This window comes from Mus caroli, unplaced genomic scaffold (assembly GCF_978045245.1).
Source record: "Mus caroli unplaced genomic scaffold, Mus_caroli_1 scaffold_16, whole genome shotgun sequence".
In the NCBI taxonomy this organism is placed as follows: domain Eukaryota; kingdom Metazoa; phylum Chordata; class Mammalia; order Rodentia; family Muridae; genus Mus; species Mus caroli.
The window spans coordinates 26,647,702-26,669,684 of NW_028227271.1; the positions used below are offsets into that span (position 1 = coordinate 26,647,702).

The 21,983-nt window shown below is 48.8% G+C and overlaps 1 protein-coding gene across 2 annotated transcripts; it reads left to right on the forward strand.

Moving 5' to 3' along the window:
• Positions 1–10,167: 10,167 nt before the first annotated feature.
• LOC110310201 (apolipoprotein L2-like) lies at positions 10,168–17,546 on the forward strand. Of its 2 annotated transcripts, XM_021182939.3 has the most exons (4): positions 10,170–10,307; positions 14,784–14,930; positions 15,608–15,734; positions 16,244–17,546. In XM_021182939.3, the coding sequence occupies exons 2-4, from the start codon at positions 14,924–14,926 to the stop codon at positions 17,091–17,093; spliced, it is 984 nt and encodes a 327-aa protein (XP_021038598.1). In that variant the 5' UTR covers positions 10,170–10,307; positions 14,784–14,923; the 3' UTR covers positions 17,094–17,546. The 2 variants fall into 2 exon arrangements, with proteins under 2 accessions (XP_021038599.1, XP_021038598.1); XM_021182940.3 differs by lacking the exon at positions 14,784–14,930 and having other exon boundaries at positions 10,168–10,307.
• Positions 17,547–21,983: the final 4,437 nt, after the last annotated feature.

Below are 21,983 nucleotides of genomic sequence, written 5' to 3' on the forward strand. Positions count from 1 at the left end.
CTGACTGCTCTTCCAGAGGTCCTGAGTTCAATTCCCAACAACCACATGGTGGCTCACAGCCATCTGTAATGGGATCCAATGCCCTCTTCTGGTGTGTCTGAAGAGTGACAATGTACTCACATACAAAGAATAAATAAATACATATTTTTAAAAAGATGTTTTTGCTAGTAACTGTGATATAGAAAATCCTAGAAAACAATTTGAAGTTCAGAAAGGCACCCTTTTAATGGTTGACTAGGGATTTTTTAATGTCAGGAAACAAGAGCAATAAAAGACTGGCTGGTACTACTCTTTGTGGTATCAACTGGGCTTGTGATCAAGGTGATAGTTGACTTCCTATACCCATTTTTTGCCCTCGGCTTCCTGATATAATTTAATTTAAAAAATGATAATTAGTAGATTATTAATGCACTGAGAATTTAAGATAGAAATGACTCATTTTTTAAAAATTATAAATGTTTAGATTTGTGATTCTGTTAAGATTTTTATAAGATTGTCTTTTAAGAAAAATAAAAAAAATAACTGATTCTTGCTTTCTAACTGCAAATTGTAGCCTTCCAGGAAAGACAAACTGCCTGAGAAAATTATCTTGCTTGCTTACACATTGTTAACCTATAACAAGTTGCTTAGTTACAAATGTTGTAGATTCTTGGGAATAATTTGCTTTTTTCTTCACCTGTGATATATAAAATGTTTTTCTCAAAAAAGGTATTTGGGAACATACTGGTTTTTTTAATAATCATTTGTTAAAAGACTAATAGAATATAGTCACATCGTAATTTTATTTTTTTAATTTTTTTTGAGGGGGGAGGGTTTGAGACAGGGTTTCTCTGTGTAGCCCTGGCTGTCCTGGAACTCACTCTGTAGACCAGGCTGGCCTCGAACTCAGAAATTCACCTGCCTCTGCCTCCCAAGTGCTGGGATTAAAGGCGTGCACCACCACGCACAGCGCACATTGTAATTTTTAGGTTGTTTGAAAGATTTTGCTTGGATATATAAGATGTGGAAAAAAAATAAAGTGCTGGAGCTTGTTTTGCTTCACCTACCAACTGTGCTGTGTGTATGAGTGTGTAAGTATATGTATGTGTGTGCATTTCTGTATCTCTGTGTGTCTGCATGTTTGTGTCTGCATGTGTGTGAATATGTATATGAGTGTGTGTATGCCTGTATGTATGTCTGTGTATGTGTGTCTGCATGTATGTGTGTATGTGTGTCTGCATGTGTGTGTGTGTATGTGTGTGTGTGAGTGTGTGTGCAGGATTCCTTCTCCCCCTTTTTATTTTTCTACCTCACCAGTCCCCAAAGACTTCAGAGGCTTCTTCCCAGGCACAGGGAGTGTGGGCTTTATTCCCTCAGAGAAAAGTCTACTGAGTGAGGAATCACCAACTCTATGCCCTTGCCTCAGTTTCCCCTGACCTGTCAAAGATGGCTTTTGACAAAAGTCCATACCCATGTACCATATTCACAATTGATATTAGCTGTTACTGTTGCTACACCCAGTTCCCACCTTCAGATGCCAGACCATGCTCCTTATCTCTCCCAGGTGCCCATTCAATCCCTTCTCTTGGCTGCATCTTCAGCTGATCACCTTTCACTAGGACTCTGACAGGACAGGAGGACACTGCCTTCCTTCTGATGCCTATAGGTAGCAGGACCACATCTGTGAGTTACGTGACACAGGCAAGTCAGTTACCACTTCCTGACTTAGTGTTATCGACATTGAGGTTTACTGTAAGAAAAAAAAATAGGGTCATAATATACACGGAGAGCTTAAAATATGGTCAGTGCAGGCTGGAGAGATGGCTCAGTGGTTAAGAGCACTGACTGTTCTTCCAGAGGTCCTGAGTTCAATTCCCAGCAACCACATGGTGGTTCATAACCATCTGTAATGGGATCTGATGCCCTCTTCTGGTGTGTCTGAAGAGAGCAATGATTTTATATATATATATATATATATATATATATATATATATAGAGAGAGAGAGAGAGAGAGAGAGAGAGAGAGAGAGAGAGTGCATTGTAGGTACTCTGAAAAGTTGCATTTGAAATCCTAGTGCAAAGAAATTAGAGTCAAATTTCTCCTTGTAGGAGAGAGGACTCAAGAACCTTGTTTTAGGACAAGTCAGAAAAGTGTAGACAAAATCAACCTGTGATCCAGGTTCTGGCTCAGTCACTTTCCTCCCATCTGAGGAGCTGTAACAACAGCAGGATCCTTCTGTGGGTTTAGAAGGCAGAGAGCCTGTGGTGCAGCTGCACGGAGCTGGGTTTAATCCTAAGCGTCCTTGTTAAGCCCCATTCCGTGGGAAAGGGAGTTCTCTCTCAGAGGATGTGATGACAGACTGGGATGTGCAACACATCAGGGATGGAAAACCAAGTGCCAGCATCCTTCCCAAAACCCAGAGAGACCAGGACCAGGGTCACAGCCAGGGGTCAGGAGAGACTGTGAGTGACCCTGGACTGGAGGCATAGATGGAAGACAGGACAGCAGGGCTAGAAGGAGAGGGAGGGGTTGAAGGCACAAAGCAGAGGCCCAGCAGGGGAGGAGGGTACCTCTTCACCCCTGCTCTGACATCATCCAAGGGTGGGCAGGGATTTGCTTGAGTTTGCGCTCCACACACAGTCTTTGCCGCAGAGTTCTCAGGTAGCATTTGGGACTCATCTCTGTTCTACTCAGAGCTCCCTGAATATCAGGAAGCGTGAGACAGCTTCCAAAGTCAGCGTGGTCAGAAGACAGCTTGCATGACTGGAGACTGAGGATGGCCAGGGTCCTTATCCTCAAGAGAAATTCCCAGGTTACACCATCCAAATTCAGGGGTAATTCAACTTCTGGCCTGGCACTTACTACAGCTGGGTCGCACATGCTCTTGAGTCTTTGTGCGTGGTTTTCACGTGTTCAGCGAGGCGCAGGTGCTTTGCCTCACCTATCACAGGAGCAGGAGCTGTGCTACATGACGTCTCATGAAGCACGGAGCAAACAAGGCTGTGGGCGACAGCGACAGCCTTCAAAAACAGTAGCACAGGAAGAGGTTTTAGACGGTTTCCTTCATCTGAAAAGGAAGCTCACAGTGACCATCAGGAAGCGCTGAGCCCAGGGTGACAAGATGAAAGATGCGCAGGGTTGTGCCATCTCCAACGTGGTGGCCAGTCTAATTCAGGCCCCGTTCACATAGGGGGCAGTCTGCAGGTCTTAGGAGTTGAACCAGGGCTGTGAGTAGCAGCTACTGCCATCTCTGCTACCAATGTGGCTGTGGTTAAAGCAAGCAAGTTGTCAGACGAAACTGAACTCAGACACCTGGTTTCAATGGCCAGGGACATAATGAATGTAACTTCAGTGACCCTAGCTAAGGCCAAGGCCTCTAGAAGGATCTCTACAGCAATGAAAGGTATCAACAGGGCTCTGAAAGCAATTGGACAACATGTCTGTGCAGCCAGGATGACCAGGAGGATCTTCACTGTTAAATTCCCTGCCCGGTGTCTGGTCAGGTGTGGAAAGCCACTGAAGGTCCTGCTTAGTCAATGAAGAGGGCAGCCTCTGGGGTCACCTTCCTTGCACTGGACGTGTATATCCTTGTAGCAGGCTCAAAACGCATCCACACAATGAGACAAACGTCAGGGCTGCTGAAGCAATAGGACGGCAGGTGAGTTGTGTCTGCAGAACTCATCCAAACCCACAAGACTGCAGTAAGATTGCTTCAGGGACACCCGTCCCTAAGCAGCACAGGGGTCAAGGACGATGGCGTGGACACAGTGGGCAAGAGTGGGGGTATTTTGTTAGAGGGGAAGCAGGTGAGAGCAAGTCTGTGGACTGAACACTGAGGAGTTTGTGTTTCTGTGGCTGAGAACAAGGTTAATGTGGGTCAAAGAGAAGCCAGCAGCGAGAGTCTGAAGGGGGGTGGGGGCAGAGAAGCCAGCAGCGAGAGTCTGAAGGGGGGTGGGGGCAGAGAAGGCTAGAGGATAGGGAAAGGGGCCTGGAAGCACACAGGCTGCACTCTGCAGGAGGGAGCAATGAGATGTCTGGGGAAACTGAGGCACTGATAATGGGTGAAAGCCAGAGAGAGGGTTTTGAATATGGAGAAGACACAGCGGCTCCTCCCTCTCCTTCCCCATGGGCGCTGTGGGCTGCGGCCATGGCCCTTCCTCTCCTGCAGCAACAGGACCAGCTCACCCTTTGTTTATTACTAAGTGAATTCCAGGTAGTGACAGAGCTGGTGATGCTGTTGAGGCTGGCATTGGTGGTGACAGGACGGTGGGTGGAGACCTTGCCAAGGGTCAGGCCATCTAAAGGACCAATGGAATTAAAGTGCATCCCTGGGACAGTAGCGGCGACGGTGAGAAAGAATTTCTGGTTATGTATGTATTGCTTTTAATGTGCACCTAGTGGTCAAACTGCTCTCTACACTGTGGAAGCTTAACTTGTAATTCCTCCCTCGGGGCGCTAGGATCATGTAGAAACAAAATGAACTACAATTGTGTTCTAACAGTCTCAGGAGAAAATCTAACTTCAGCTTCTGGGTTCCTGTTTGCTTCAAGTGACCCCACACACACACACACACACACACACACACACACTACACACCCTCACTCCCCCTCCCCAACTGCCAAGGGATAATAGCATTGGGAAAAGCTACATCTTAAAGCAGAAAGTGCAGAAGCTGCTGGAACCTGCTTCTGTAAACACACCTAACTCGGTGGAACTTTGCCCAGCAGCGCCCTCTGCAGGCGGCTGCACAGGGAACAAATTCAGCATGGCTGTCAGCTTGGAAGAACAGTCCAAGTTGGGGCTGCACTTTGCACTAGCCAGGTCCAGGCCAGAGAGCATGAGATGAACCTGGGCCCTCCAGCTCTCCGTGTGTGGCCTGATCCTATGCTGGCCAGGTTTTACTCAGCAGCACATTTCAGGGGAGTGGGTGCAGACTGACTTTTATCAGAAGCCAAACATATTGAGGTGAGTATGCCAACCAATTTGCAATCACGAGCTCCATCTTTGGCCTGGGCACAGTGGCTCAAAGGATGAAGGTTCTTGATACCAAACGTGATGATGTGGATTTGATCCTGGGGAACCTGTGGTGGAAGGTGAGGCCTGACTTCCTCAAGCTGCTCTCTGACAACGCTAAGTCGGCCATGGCAGCCACACAGCTCCCTACCAAACCCGTGTGAACACACTGAGAGAGTAAATGTAAGTAGACATCATTATTCAAAGATGCTATGGTTATTTCAAACTGAAGGGAAGAGTCACAGCCCATGCACTTCCAGATCCTTCCAGAGTTGGGAACAAGGTTGCTGCCCCAGATGATGTCTTAGGTCACCTGGCTCTGCCTGTCTGCTGTTCTATAGACCTGGGTTGAATAAATACTCCTGACTCTTCAGGAAAAATGGATGAAACAATCAACCACCTAACAGAAGGTGGCATGGGACAAAAGGAATGTACGGAAAGTGAAGGGATGCCCGGCACGACAGTCTTCAATGGGGAGCTATGGATGAAGTGAGGGCAAGGGAAGCAGGAAGCCTGGTGGCCTGCCAGGAGTTAGAGGGAGGGGCTGTGTGGTGAGCAGGATAACGGTGACAATCACCAGAACCAAAAATGGCTGCTGCTGACTCACTGACCCTGAGGATGTCAGGTGTGTGTTGAATACTGACAGCACAAGGTCCTGTCGTAAGGTTCCATGTGCCATGGAAATGGCAGGGAGCCTGGGCAGGGAGAGCAGGGAGGGACAACTAATGGCCACTCCTGAAGGCTGCATCTCAAGATTCCTGCAGCCTAGCCAAGCTGGATCCCTGCCATGACACACTGAGCCTGTGTTGTGTCAGCTGACTGGTTCCCTGAGTACCAGATGTGTGACTTCCCTTCACTGTGAACCTGCAACGATGATGTATAACGAGGGAACCGAGTCCTCCATGGCCTCCTGTGCGCTCACTCTCTCTCCCTCAGTCAGGCTCTCCCTTCGGTCTCTGCCATCTACAGACCACACTGGTACATGGTTGCAACCCATGCCTGTCTGGCCTGGCTGGGCACAGGGGCATTCCTCAGCCATCATGCAAGGCCAAGATTAGCTAGGCTCAGGGAACTCTATACAGGTATTATGTAAGGGCCAGCTGCAGAGGGACAATGAGAGACAGATCCTCCCCCAGTCTGCTGTGGGACTCCCCTTGACTCATACAAGAGCTTCCAGAAATCTCTCCCCGTGGCACTGACCCTGCACCTGTTCCAATGGGGGCTTTCTTGGCCCTTGAGAGTACAGGTTTGGTTAAATACTGCTTTCAGCTTCCTGAAGGCTTCCGTTGCCTTTAGACAAAGTCCCACAGTTTAGTGCTTAATCTGAGTGCTGAACCCAGTGATGCCCGGCGACGGCACCTCCAGCAGTAACGGCCTCACATGTGGCTTACTAAGGAACTGGTCTGTAGCACGCTTCCTGACTGTGAGGAATGAGAGAGGGATGAGCAACGGTGGATAAAAATGACACGTTCTCCATTCCACTGCTCGAGTGATAGGTTAATCCTGCCAGAACCTTCTGCGGAGACCTTCAGAGACTGGCCTCAGAGTTTCCAGTTATGGAGACTCTGAGGCCAGTTATGAGGAAGCTCTGTGTGAGTTCAATTCTCCATTCACCCACGGGGCATCTGAGTGGAAGCCCTCACTACCCAGGAGCAAGAGCTTCCGGTCTGCAAACTGATCCCTATCCCTCTGTCCTCCCAAGGAGCCGGCAGTGCTCAGTGAGTCCTTGAGTGTCTGATACCCTGCTGAAGGCTCCTCACAGTGTCCCTGTCCGTCGGCCCATGTTCTCGGGTGGCCTGCAATAGACTCTCAGTGTCCTGAAGAAGTCCAGAGCCATGGTCACCTTTTAGCCTCTCATCTGAATAACGTGTTTCACTTCTTGGCCAATTATCACCTGTTTCTTACACTACATTCTTTCTGAGATGTCCCCTGGGCGCCAGGTGCATCAGATATCAAGTGCTGAAGTTTCCCTTGTGCCTGGACCACTGGACTCCTTTCGTAATAACTGTGCATTGAAGATCTTTGGGTGAAAAGTGAGAGAATGGTGGATGGTTTGAACAAGAAGAACATCCATTGAAGGGAACTGGTACATTTAGAAGATGGAAAAGAACAACATCCACTCTGGTCCCAGATGTGAGGACCCAGATCCAACACCAGGACACTCTACCAGGGCTCTGCCATCAGGTGAATTAGGTCCAAATACCTTAACTTCTAATGCCAGCCATTACAACTGCAAACTCTCAGGAGACACACAATAGATTAACTGAGGTGAGTGGATCTTGGACCAGTCAGCCAGGAGATGAGGAGGGCAATAGATGATAGAGATGTTCCCTGAAGGGAATCTCACGTCAGGTAGAATGTGATTGTGAAATTACTCTATATAGACACATCCTGAGCTGCAGCCACTCATGCCATCATCCTCATACAGACAAATAACTTCACAACCTATCAGATTCCCAAAGCCAAAGACCACAGCAATACCCGCAAGATGGTGGAACAGCCACAAACTCTCCTCTCTTTCTGAATCTCAAGGTCAGGTCAGAAAGCCGGGCTCCAAGTTTAGTACAATGTCCATGTTCATGTGTGTGTGTGTGTGTGTGTGTGTGTGAAGCAGAGGCTACAACCTACAATTGCTGCCTGGTAGATTGTAATGTCAACATTGCAGTTGGTGTTCTTATCAGGCTGTGGGCAGTGGCTTTTCAATATATTGAACAGTTTCCATCATAGGCCGCAGTCATTGGAAACCCAGCAACACCCACCTCCCTATGTTTACTACAACAGACTAAGTGGAACCTAGACGAAAATACTGAGATATTGGACGTATATTGCTATGACAGTGACCAACCAACCTTCTGTGGTGAACAAGGAATGAGTGGTATCCTTGTCCATTCTGCAGAACTGCCTGATGGGATGACTCTCCTGTGCTCTCCTTGGACTCCTGAATCTCAACCCCCTGCTAGTTTGGAACAGTCACTCTTGAGGCTGGATCCCTGACCTATTTAAAGCTCACTGGCTACATCCTCAGTACTCAGCAGGGAGTCTACAAGGTGAGCCACACACAGGCTCTGTGTCAATCACTGGACCCTGTCTAAACTGGAATCACAGGGATGCTGTGTTCCCTCTGCAAAGGCATCTGGAATTCCTGACCCTCTTATGTGTCAGGCTGAAGGTGAGTTATCTGCATCTTGTCACAAATATGATAACTGGGAGTCACGTTCCATCCTCTATACACTGTTCCTCTGTGGTCCTCCTTGTTCTTTGGACCCTGGATCTGAGCAAAGGCATATAGGATTGTGCTTGGAACCAGGCTGTGGGCTAGACTGCAGTGGTTGAGGCAGTGACTTCCTCTTCTACTCTCAGATGGTCATCCAGAGCTGTGGGCATGGGTTACACACACTTCCCTGTGATTTGCAGCCTGCAATATTTGTCTCTTGAGTGACTTCAGAAGCCCTCTATCACATGGTTAGCTGGAAGATCCCTGTCCCTACAATGTGATGGTTTTAGAGAAAGAGAGACAAACCAGTAGAGAGATGCCTTCATGTTTCGGGGGACCTAGTACAGTGTTGGGTATATTTACATTGAGTGTACTCTCCATGACGTGGACTGGACAGATATAAAAACCAGAGTAGCAAAATGCCTCTGACGTCGTCACCAAAGTTCCACTAGGTGGCGATGGTGCTCACCCTCTGATTCCTAAGCCATTACAAGGTCGCATAGGTTTCAGAATTCCCACCTCTAAAGTGGCAGCCACCCGGGGTGATATTTCTTGCCATGTCACTGGTCAACCAAGCTGTCCTTTAGCAGACCTTCAGGGTGTCCAATTAAGATGGGCTCCACTTGTGTACCTGGAGGCCGAGACCCTTATTTCTCTCCTTAAGGTAAAGATGCAGCAGGGTCCTGATGCCCTACCCTGTGTCTATTCAGTACTGCATGGCTGTACCAGTTCGTGCTATGCTTTTCTCTGAGTCCCCTGTAAGGTGGCCTCTCAGCTTTTGCGGATATTTTAATGGTTCTGCATCTTCTTGTGGATTTGTTCACTGTCTAACTAAACCCATGTTGACGAAGAAAAGAGACAGAGCAAGGGATTTTGGAGAGACAGAAAAACAGAAATAACTTTAAATTTCATAAATATTACTGGTTCTTTAAATATCAGTGACGTGTGTGTGTGTGTGTGTGTGTGTGTGTGTGTGTGTGTGTGCTCTCATGCCAGTGCATGAACGTGCCTGGTTGTCTATGTGTGCTCCAGTTGCTTACAGTAGCTACAGAGATCATAACGGCATCAAATCCCCTGGAGCTGAAGTTACAGGAGGTTACGACCCACTTGATATGGGTGCTGGGAACTGAACTACCTACCCACCATCAAACAAAGTACGGTCACAAGTCTAAGGTCCAATGCTGAGTCATACTTTGGGTCTTGGCAAGTCCAGGAATCCTGAGGTCTAAGCCATTGCCTCTCCCAAATGTTAAAGTGTGTTGGCCACAATAGTGTGAAAGATCCCATGTCATCTGCTGTTCTTCTCTCAAAAGCTGAGTAGGGATGGCCACCAAGGCCCAAGACGCATGCGTGGAGTGGAACCTGCCCTGATATAAGAAGACTTGGCCACTGAGGTCCAGAAATCACCTGCTTCCTAGAGCAAAGCTGAGCTATTCCACGGCCACTAGGTTGCCTGAGTTTGTAGATTTGAGACTTCTGTCAGCAAGCGGCTCTGTCTCCTCTACTCCAGGAGTCCTAGAGCCAACCAGGGAGCAGGGAGTCTGCAGTGGAAGATGCCAGGGGTTCTCAGGTTAGTCAATGCATCATGGGTCTCAACACAGAGCAGGAACCTGAGGCAGAAGGATGCACATAGGCAAGTGTCAACACTGTCTGCCGCCCTCAGCATCAGCTCTGGCCTCATCAACCAACAGGGACAGAGAGGTTTTCCTGAAGTGCACGAGGGTGGGATGGAGGAGTGCTAGGGGACTTTGGGGCTTGGCAGAGCAGGTGGTGCTGGACGTGATCAGGGGAGAGCTCCACAGTTAGTGCTGGTGGGTCTCCCCACCATGAAAGCCCCGCCCAAAATGGCTTGGCCCAAGCAGGATTTGGAATGTTGACCTGAGGTCACTCTTTTGAGTTGGCAAAGTGGGTGTTATTCTGGGTGGCACCCTACACATGATCATTCCAGTGTGTTGACTGGTCCATGGCTGCCCGGGAGGTGAGACTTTCAGTTTCCATTTCCCAGTTGGGAACATAAGGCCAGAGGCTGCTTTTCCTTGTGACTCAGAGGTGCAGCTGCCAACTGCATCTGCGCCGCCAAGGCCGTCTGGGTCCTGTTCGGTAAGTTGAGCCTCTTCGCTCCTCTGCCTCTTCATCCCCACAATGTTACCTCGAGGAAGAGGGATAGCTGCCTCATTCTAAGGATCAACTCAGGGAAGGTAGATGTCTTCCACAGCCCTGAGTTCAGACAAACTGGCCTTGCCGTTTGTCTGCAAAGTTGGTGTTTGGCTGTTTCTCTCCCTCTGCACTAAACACAAGACAGGATGAGCAATCCCTCTGATGGGATCACCAAGTGCTCTGGGGCTCAGCTCAGGTGCAGGATGCCTATGATCTGAACAGCAGGCCCCAAACAAAAAACAGATTTATGGGAGTCCCCTGCTTGGGGAAATACAGAAACTAAAGGATGTGGAGGAGAACAAGAGGCTCAGAAACCATCAGTTTTTATGAGCATCCTGACATTGGGCCAGTATTATTGCTGCCAAGACAAGGTTGGAATAAATGTTGACTGGCAGATAAAAGAAGCCCATATATTATGCCGAGAACTGTCTCTGTGAGTGTCTTTACCATGCCCAGGGCAACTGAAGACTAGGGGCTGTGTTGTGCTGAGGAATCTGTGAAAGAGGCTGAGCGGTGGGCCAAGGCCTGCCTCCTTTGGGCCTCTGCTGGCCTTCTGTCCAGTCTGTGGGGATAGAGAAGAGGGAAAGGGGTCCCTGTGAATTCAGAGGGGAAGGGTATCAGCATGGGGGCAGGGAGGGAAATGTGAACGATCATATAAACAGCCCACGACCTGTTTGTCAATCATGAGGTCAATGGTTTGTGTGGACGGGGTTTGTGTGGATGGGGGTGTTAGTCTTCTGTGCCTGCAGAAGCAAAGAATGTTCTAGAAACTTGGGGAGAAAATAGAGAGTGGGAGGGAGGAAAAAAAATTTAAAGCAATCACTTTTTTTTCCTTAACGAGATTGTATCCTCAGAGATTGGTGATTCTATGTCCAATAAATGTCTCCCAGAGCCCATGTCAGGAGCACTTTAGGCCCAGGAGGACAAGACCAACTTAGTTGGTTCTAGCACAGACACTGGGCTACTCCTGGGACCATGGCAGACACTGGTGGCCCAGAGAAATTGTCCCAGGAAATCACGATATTTAGTCCTGGGAGGGAATGTAGAAGCCAGCCAGAAAGAGGCAGTGTGTGAGATTTCACATGGATGGAGGAGGGAGGCCTTTTGTAGGGAGGGAAGAGCCCAGACAAAGCCTAAGACATTGGTTATGGGATAAGGTTAGAGGGGCTGCAGCAGGCTGTGCATGTTGTCGGGTTAATTAAGCTCAATCAGGGGATTAAGATTAAACCCCACCTTTGATCATTCGGGCCCAGATAAAAGGCACAAAATATTTATATTTATAATAAGCCTTTAAAGCGTGAGAGTAGGGCACATACCTACCCTCTATGCCATTGTGTCTACTTCCTTATCAATAACCCTGAGTAGCAAGCTGCCATGTTCTATCCAGACCACTCTTAGCTCCAATTGGCCAGACCTCATTGCAATGTTTTCATGACTCACCTACCCTATGGCATCTTCTCCTCTCTCCACCTTCTCTATCTTTCCTTGTGATTCTCCTGACCCCAAGCCTGGGAACTGAAACCCTACATACCTCTCTTCTGCCCAGCAATAGGCTGGCGACATCTTTATTCCATCAATGGTTTTAAATCAAGGAGCAAGGTCACATAGCATTGCTTGTTGCACTTGGTGATTCTACACAACCAGGCCCGGCATTCAACTTTACAATGCATAGCAACAGACCAAACCCCAATAGCAGGGGGACTCTCTGTGCTGGGTGCAAGGTCCCGAGCCTGAACCTGGGAGAGAATTACAGATTCTGGGGGAGGAGCTTGGGGCCCTGACCTCTGACTGGTCTAGTGAAGGAAATGTGAGGGAGCCACCAGAAGAGGGTGTGCTGGGACCCCTGTGCTACAGTGTTTGGAGAGCATGTGCACGGATGGAGAAGGGAGGCCCCCAGCCTGGGACTTCAGGTGGCCATGAGCAGAGAAGGACAGCATCATCTGCACACCTCCAGGGCCACGTCCACAGAGTCCTTCCTTCAAGAAGGCCCACTGTCTAGCTGGCTAGAAGCAGGACTCAACGAAGGTAGAGAAAGACAAAATGATACATGTTTTTATGGTACTGAAAATCGAATCCATGGCCAAGTGTATGCTTGGCAAGAGCCCTGCCATGAGTCTTCTCCTCTGCACAGACTCACAGCGAACTCTAAGACGTATGGCACAGACACTTTACCAAAATGTAGTGTCGCCTGAGATACCAGCTTGCCTACCTGATAATTGAAGGCTGTGACCTGTGAGGCAAAAAGGAAGGGAGATGAAGTTGGGGGGGGGGGGAAGGAAGTAAGGGGAGGGTGAAGCTAGCTCTCCTTCACACCTGTGCCTCATCCCCCAGAAGGCCTCGGCAACCTTCTTCCTGTGCTTGTTGGTCAAGACTGGGTCCCTCAGTCACTGGACTAGTGCCTTCATGACTGAGAAAAGCAAATTTCAGGTGGAGAACAGTGAGGCAGGGTGGTGGTCCTGGATTCTGCACAGAGTAGCCTGACATCTGGTGTCATCAGAGCCATTATCGTCTTGAGATGAGGCCGCTAGGTTAACAAGATGTCATCTTCCTGGAAACAGCCTGACTGCAATGGCTTAATAGAGAAGCCAACCTTTGGGTGTCTGGGCAGGGCACATCATAGCTCTCTTCAAAGGCATGGAAGCAAAGTGTTTCTGTGCTGTTGGTGTCCACCAGCCCAAAGTTCCAGAGGGGTTCCTATGAGAAGGTGAACCTGAGGTGGCTATTCTCAGTGTTGGGGAAGACTCACCATGGAGACCCAAGGCAAGAGGCAGATTGGTGAAAGATCAGGGCTATGAGAGGGAGGTCTGGGGGAGTCTAGATGTGTGCTGCACAAAATGTGGGCTAGCCATGTCCACGGAATTTCTCTATCCTTCTGTCTAAAGAGAAAGAAAGCCAAGAAAGGACCCCACCATGGTGTACTGTTTTCAGAAAAGCAAGGGAGGGACTTCACTCTTGGTTACTGTTGCATGGTGGTTCCATAAGATCTTGGGGCTATAACACATGACCTGCAGTTTGCAAAGGGAAATATTCACAGAACTCATCACAGGAGACTGGGAGACCTCAGAGCATGGCTCAGGTACTAACTTTACCTTTGGGTAAGATCTTTGTGCACAACAAGATGTCCTCACAGAGCGAAACAGAGCAAGCAAGCAGGCTTCATGCTTGCCCCCCTCTTCTCAGAGACCTCATCCGCATGCAGCCTAGGAGTGCAGCCTAGGAGCTCAGTTGATACTTAGCTGTTATTCCTCAAACACAGTTCCCATCCCCAGGGAGCCACCAGAACCTTCTTCCCATCTCTCGCTTTCATGTGTTGACTTTGATTCTTTTTCACAGCTGCGTCCTCAGTTTCTCACGCTCACCTTGGACACCACAGGGCACGGGGGCACTGCCCTGGCTGGGGTGAGGGAGACAGAATGGAGCTGGGTGATTGATCTCGTTAGGAAGCAGCTGCAGGGCTCAGGAAAAGACTGGGCCCTGTGAATTAAGTCCTTTAGAGTCTTGGCAGCCAGCCTGGAGGGAGCCTTGGAACAACCAGATTCATGGCCGCCTGCCTGCCTTTGCTACAGGGGTCCCCACTTTACCCCACTCTGTGTTTCTTCTTCCATACAGTCTGAGCACCTGGCTAGCTTTAAGGAAAACCTCTCAAAGATTCTGTGCCTGGACCAAGGATCCAGAAGCTTTCACGGCCTCTCGAGGCAGCCATAGCTCTGTACCTTACCTGTGTGCTGCTCTCAGAATAGACCTGGCAGCCGCCACAGCAGACAAGGATGAGGCCACCAAGGACCAAAGCCAGTGCCCTGATCCTGAGTCTGTAGGGATCCACCTCGTAGCCCAATCTGGGGCATACAAGGGGCAACTTCCCCTTTACCTTGTCCTCTTTGGTGTGACCAGAAGACCCTGAGGACATGGAAGACAGCAGGCCACGTGGCATAGTCACAGCTCCCAAAGTCAGTGGAGATCCATGACTGCCCTGCGTTATTTGTGAGAATCTAAAGACTGTAAAGCTTCCGGTGAGGAAGAAAGACTTCTCTTGGAATCTGGTCCAAAGAGGGCAATTTGGGGCTCTGTAAATCTACATAGAGCCTTGCACTGTGACTATGATACAAAAACAATATCCAGCCTTACTGTGCTCAACATACTCTGATATCAATTCAATTTCCTCTCTGAATGTTCTTCTTGAGCAAAAAAACAAAAAAACAGGTTAGAACTAGATAGGCTGCAAGTCACACGTGAGGGTGTGGGCACCACAGTGTCTGATGTGCCGGATGTCTGTGGTGGATGCAAACCCCAGCACCACAGTGTCTGATCACAGTGTCTGAAAACAGTGTCTGAGATGCTGGATGTCTGCGGTGGATGTAAACCAGTGCTGAGTTTTTCCCTATTCTCTGTGCACAGTCTTTACTCTCTGTTTGCTCTAAGGTGAAAACAGTTCATATCCCTGCAAAGCAATGTGGTATCTCCCAGTGCATGAGTCGTCTTGGCTCCAATCCCACAACACCACAGGGTGAGGGCTCGGACACGGTCTGTCTTTTCCCTCAGCTCTGGATGCTGATGTCTGTATGGAAGGTGAGTTAGGTTGGTTACTGCACCGGCTGGTTTTGTGTGTCAACAAGCTGGAGTTATCACAGAGAGAGGAGCCTCCCTTGAGGAAATGCCTCCATGAGATCCAGCTGTAAGGCATTTTCTCAATCAGTGTTTAATGGAAAAGGGCCCAGCCCACTGTGGGGTGGTGGTCCTGGGTTCTATAAGAAAGGAGGCTGAGGAGCCAGGGGAAGCAAGTCAGTAAGCAGCACCTCTTAGCTCCCCAACTCGCTTCCTGGTCATGATGTGTGCACAGGAATAGAAACCCTGACTAAGTCAGTTATGGTGAGGGCGACAGTCCTGGTGTGCAGAGAGAGCAGGCGCATTGTGCCTTCCCAATACCTCTGCTGGGGGTTTTGCATGAAGAAAGAGGGAAGAGAGGGAGAAGGAAGGGGAGAGAGTGTGAGTCCCTCCACCAGGACTGTGGATTAGGGACCCATGTTTATATTGTTTATCATAATTATTTCACTTCCATGGAGACTTTATCTGTAAATATAGATAACAGGCCTGGGGGCCAGAACACGGGAAGCAAAGGACACAGTTCAGCTGGTGACAACACTGGTAACCAATACATCACCAGCACTCCTTGGGATAAACACTCACGACATGACACTAAGAACCTGATGCCCCCTGGCTCTGACTACATCCTTCTTTCCTTGTAGAGAGCAGACACACCATCCAGGGAGCCACTGGGTATCTCCAGAACATGGCAAGCAGTGGATACCTGTATAGCCTGCTGGCTGAAGATGGAGCCTGGCAGGCGTTTGTATCCAAGGCCAAGTTGTCCAGGTCACTACTATGGGATGCCCAGCACGGCCCTTAACCCCTGTATGACTGGTTCTCTCGGGGAAGGCACACCCACTCCAGACAGTCCCAGTTAATGGCATTAGAGGCACTCCTCAATAGCCCTTGGAAAATATTCTAACACGTTAGTCAGTGGGTCCCAAGGATCCACCTGTCTCTACCTATCCCAGCACTGAGATTATAAAACCATGCCACCCGGGCCCAGCTGTTTTGACTTGGGTTTGAGGGATGGCACTCCGGTTTGCATGCATATGGGGTGAGCACTTCCACAGCTGACTGTCTCCCCAGTCTTAAGATGACTGGCACACCATTAAAGACCATAAAACCTATTTAAAATACCTAACATCCCTCACCAAAGGGGAACTTCTGCACAACTCTAGAATCCTTCCTGGGCTGTGATAATAGAGACCATTGTGGGGTGGATTGCTTTTACACAGCCTGTTTTACATAGACACAAGCCATCTCTCACACACTGTTGACCTCTGCTCTTACAGGGAAAGGGCAGTGGCCCTCCACAAAGCTCTGAGGGAACTGGCAGCACTCTTGGCCATAGCAGACAGAGGCAGACTTCAAAAAGGCCTGAAAGGCAAGGAGAAGTTTTTGAAAGTCTTTCCTCGCTTGAAAGCAGAGCTGGTGGGGCACATCAGTCAGCTCCATGCCCTGGCTGACCACGCTGAGAAACTACACAGGGGCTGCACCATCTCCAACGTGGTGGCTGACTCCTTCAGTGCTGCCTCTGACATCCTGGGCCTCCTTGGTCTCTTTCTGGCACCTGTGACAGCAGAGGGGAGTCTGGTGCTCTCAGCAACTGGCTTGGGGCTGGGGGTAGCAGCTACTGTGACTAATGTTGCTACCTCAATCGTGGAGGAAACAAGCAGGGTTTTGGATGAAGTTGAAGCTGCTCCAACTGGCACGCACATGCTGGGGGAGGCTGGCACAAGTGTGGCTAGGATTACCAGCAAGGTCCCTCAGGCTACCAGAGACATCACCAGAGACCTGGAAGCCCTTGAGCAGCACATGAATGCCCTCAGGCTGGTTAGAGCCAACCCTCGTTTAGAAGAAGATGCCAGGATCCTTGCCACCACAGGAAGCATCTCTGCCCAACGGGCTATGCAGGTGCGGGCCAGTCTGAAAGGAACCCCTCTGGCAATGAGCAATGAAGCTCGGATCCAACGTGCCACCACCGCAGGTGCCGCCCTCTGGAGTGACGTGGACAGCCTTGTCAAAGGGTCAAAGCATTTGTACGAAGGGTCTGCATCAGAGTCGGCTGAAGCACTGAGGAAGCTGGCTCGAGAGCTGGAGGAGAAGCTAGAGCGGCTCATGGAATTCTACAAGATAATCTGATCAGGCCCCAGTCAGTCACCCCATCCCCAAGACATGCAGAGGTCAGGGGAGAGGACCTGGACAGAGGAGAGCAAGACTGCAGCCAGGTCTGAGGGACCAAGTGTGCAGGCCTGCTGCTGAACACAGCACAATCAGGTGAGACTCCCCCCCCCCCGCCCCGGTTCCTGAGACGAGGGACCAAAGGATGTGCTGTGAGAGGGACTGGAAAGATTGAACTCTGGACTAAACACAGAAGAAGCCAGTTAAGAGAAGGACTAGAAAGCCCTCCCTGTCTGAGCTACTGCAAACAGGACCCCACAAAAGGCAAACCAGAGAGAAAGGTGTGTGCTCTGTAAACACATCATGAGCCCCATCCCTGTGCTGTAGAGCCTCTGCTTCTCCCCAGCTCCCCAGCCCACACCCATCCTCAGGCATGTCATGGTCCCCTAAATAAACCGTTTCTGTTGTTCCTCACCATGTGTCTGACTCGGTTCTTTGTCCTGGGGCATGAGAACCTGGAAACATCAACAGGGGTCCTTGAGACTCTCAGCATTGCCTGTAGGTGCTGGCAGCCAGCCTGGGGCCTTTACAAGAGCACCAGATGCAGTACTGCCCCCTCCCATGGAAGCTCTAGGACACCATGGCAAAGCTCTCTCGGGAGGTTCCATGTCTGTGTGGATGGGCACTCCTCCCCTCCCACCTTTCTCTTCAGTATTTTGTTCCTGTGGATTATGGAGCCCGGATGGACAGTGTGCCTGAACCCCCTCCTCCACCCCTGGGGCAGTAACTGAAAAACACAAGAACTGACAGCAAGTCTCAAGTCTAGGGTCAGAGCCAGCTGCTCATTACCACTGTCAACACAGAAACACAACTCTCAGCTCAATGGGGATAAGACAGAACTTATTTTGGAGCCAATCGGGAGTGATCACAGACCCGGAAGGCAGATTTAGGTTGTCCCGAAGTCCGTGTTCCAACATAGTAACTAACCATTTCATGGTGCTTTTGTAGTAAGGGAACAAGGCATGTTATCAATCAGAGCCCTTTTCTGATACACTTGTGGAGACATCAGAGACAGTTACAGCCAAGCAGAGGTAAATCCCAGCTACAGGCCTCAGATGCCAGCTGATGACATGGTTAGCTTGTGGCTGGTAAACCTAGGGGTCTGATAAGTTAATACATCACGAAGAAATAAAAGAAGATGGAAAGCTAGGATCAGGGATTTTGCATGAGCACACAAATCAAGTCAGCACGTTTATTAAGACGAGTATCTTGCATGCAGTTTGCGGGACAAATGAATGACATCAAGAGGAAGCTAATAAATTAATATGATACAAAGAAATCACAGGATATTTAAATGCAGGGTAGACCAAAAACAGAAGCACTGGGACTGAAAACCACAGTCCTTAGCAGGGACATCCAAAAGCCCTGACCCCGGGCCATTATATGCTTGCCAAAAAAGTTCCTGGTTTCACACATGGAGACATATTTCTTCTGTGTAGATCGATCAGGGTCTCTGAAAAGCCCAAGAATGTCCTTCCCCACCAGGACCGACCTCTCATAAATGACTAATTTTTCAATTAATGTTATTGTACGGTAACATTTCAGAGGAGTGGGTGATACATTTTGTTTTATATAAAGAAGTAACACCATTAAAGTTATGACACACACACACAAAGTTAATAGATCACAAAAGATTTTTATCTGTTAGTCTCTGGATGTTAAGGTCAATTCAGAGGTAGCAAGGAATGGCTATTCAGGGCAATAAAGATGATCAGAAACAACGGTAATTAGGCTCTTGATCTGCAACACTCCAACCTCTCCAGTTATTGACGTTCTAATCAGCTTATGAGCCTCTTGGGAAGCTCAGTAGGGGATCCCTTCTGGAAACTGTTATCTGCATCATCCACATTTGTTCCTGAACTCTGAGTCAAGGTCTCTGCACCAAGAAGCCAGGTGAGGGCACGGGCAATGGCTTGTGTATGGAAGAGGGACCAAGCCCAGGAGAGCTGGGAAGTGATCCACAGAGTCCCACAGTCAGTGCAGCTGAGACCACAGAGGTGCATCCAGCAATAAGAGGTCACTCCTCTGACGCTAATGAGGGCTCTACTGAGCGGGGTGCCAGAGAGTAGTCTGGGGTGTCCTCTGGGTCCTCAGCTGCTCATCAGGGGTGACTCTCACTTGCCTTTATGGGCTGAGATATCAGTCCAGAGCTTACCTCTGCTTGCAATTCCGGTGCACACCTGGAACAGAACATACTGCTAAGGACCACTGTGTTCCATCTACCTCCGCCAGAAAAGATTCTCCCATAACTAGATAATTCTGCCCATGCTCACAGCTACTCTAAAAAGGAAGGAGTCTTAGGCATTGGCCCAGGTCACAGGTTCAGCAGCCTAGAGATGAATTTGCATCTGGTCATAACCCTGAATCCGGTTAGGTTTTCCCTTCCTCATCCCCAAGCAAAAGAAAGTGCAGGAAACCCCATGGGACCACCAAGGAGTTCAACTTAGTTCCAGACTGCCTCATATATTGCTAGGGAACCTCGGAGGGAATGTGGCTGTTCTGGGTGCCCTCTGGGGATGGAGGATTTGAAGACTATAAACGGGGTGAAAAATAGCATGGTGGCACACGTGGCCTCGTGAGACTCCAGGAACCCAGAGCTTGGACCAATTCTCTCATTGAGTTTGTGTCTGTATGCCAGGTTCCATGGGGGAAACTGAGGCCCAGAAAAAACTAAAGGAAGCTAAGTAGGTGGATGTCAAGCCTTCACCCCTGACCTTAGAGAGCCTCTCTTCCGTCTGTGGGGCTGTAGAAGGGAGGCAGAGGGTGTTCTGAGTGTCTGGGTGGGAACGACTGTCAGTGTGGGGACAGGGAGGAGGGGCACAGTCCTGTGACCAGAGCTGTGGTATGTTTGAAAGAACAAACGGCGTGCCGGAGAGAAGGCTCAGTGGTTAAGAACACTGACTGCTCTTCTAGAGGTCCTGAGTTCACAAGCATCTGTATTAAGATCTGGTGCCCTCTTCTGGTCTGTCTGAAGACAGCTACAGTGTACCTATGTATAGTAAATAACTAAATCTAGAAAGAAAAAAAAAAAACAAGGAAGGAAGGAAGGAGGGGAGGGAGGGAGGGAGGGAGGGAGAGAGAGAGAGAGAAAGAAGAAAGAAAGAGAGAGAGAAAGAAAGAAAGAAAGAAAGAAAGAAAGAAAGAAAGAAAGAAAGAAAGAAAGAAAGAAAGAAAGAAAGAAAGAAAGAAAGGAAGGAAGGAAGGAAGGAAGGTAGGGGCCACCTATGTGCCTGTACAAGAAAAGAATATTCTAGAAAATTTGGACTACTGGAAAATAACATTTTTCCCTTTAAAGTCAAAATCAGAGCTGTGGCATTATGTACTGTCATTTTCCTCTTGGAATATCCCTTTACCCTCTGATAAATAAAGTTCAGCCTGGCTGCCCTGCTCATCGCTAGCCGGTGTCTGCTCTCTTCGGCTGTCACACGCATGCCAGAGTCCAAGGGAAACTAGGTCCCAGGAAACCTGTGCTCACCTCTGATCCTGGAGGTGCTCAGAGGGAAGAAGCCAGGCCACTCATTCTGATCCCACAACTATGGAGCACTTGGAGTATAGATCGTGGAAATAATTTTTTTCACATCTGTCTTTTTTTAATTGGGTATTTATTTCATTTACATTTACATTTCCAATGCTATCCCAAAAGTCCCCCACCCACTCACCCACCCACCCACTCCCACTTCTTGGCCCTGTTGTTCCCCTGTACTAAGGCATATAAAGTTTGCATGACCAATGGGCCTCTCTTTCCACTGATGGCTGACTAGGCCATCTTCTGATTCATATGCAGCTAGAGACACGAGCTCCGGGGTACTGGTTAGTTCATATTGTTGTTCCACCTATAGGGTTGCAGATCCCTTTAGCTCCTTGAGTATTTTCTCTAGCTCCTCCATTGGGGGCCCTGTGTTCCATCCAATAGCTGACTGTGAGCATCCACTTCTGTGTTTGCTAGGCCCCGGCATAGTCTCACAAGAGACAGCTCTATCTGGGTCCCTTCAGCAAAATGTTGCTAGTGTATGCAATGGTGTCAGCATTTGGAGGCTGGTTATGGGATGGATCCCCGTATATGGCAGTCTCTAGATGGTCCATCCTTTCGTCACAGCTCCAAACTTTGTCTCTGTAACTCCTTCCATGGGTGTTTTGTTCCCAATTCTAAGAAGGGCAAAGTGTCCACACTTGGTCTTCGTTCTTCTTGAGTTTCATGCATTTAGCAAATTGTATCTTATATCTTGGGTATCCTAAGTTTCTGGGCTAATATCCACTTATCAGTGAGTACATATTGTGTGAGTTCTTTTGTGATTGGGTTACCTCACTCAGGATGATGCCCTCCAGGTCCATCCATTTGCCTAGGAATTTCATAAATTCATTCTTTTTAATAACTGAGTAGTACTCCATTGTGTAAATGTACCACATTTTCTGTATTCATTCCTTTGTTGAGGGGCATCTGGGTTCTTTCCAGCTTCTGGCTATTATAAATAAGGCTGCTGTGAACATAGTGGAGCATGTGTCCTTCTTACCGGTTGGGACATCTTCTGGATATATACCCAGGAGAGGTATTACGAGATCCTCTGGTAGTACCATGTCCAATTTTCTGAGGAACCGCCAGACTGATTTCCAGAGTGGTTGTACAAGCTTGCAATCCCACCAACAATAGAGGAGTGTTCCTCTTTCTCCACATCCTCGCCAGCATCTGTTGTCACCTGAATATTTGATCTTAGCCATTCTGACTGGTGTGAGGTGGAATCTCAGGGTTGTTTTGATTTGCATTTCCCTGATGATTAAGGATGTTGAACATTTTTTCAGGTGCTTCTCAGCCATTCGGTATTCCTTGAACCAGTTTAAACAACATACTAACAC

Coding starts and splice junctions, on each gene's coding strand:
- LOC110310201 (XM_021182939.3), top strand. Junction 15,735..16,243: donor TCCAAGGCCAAGTTGTCCAG/GTCACTACTATG, acceptor CTGCTCTTACAG/GGAAAGGGCAGTGGCCCTCC.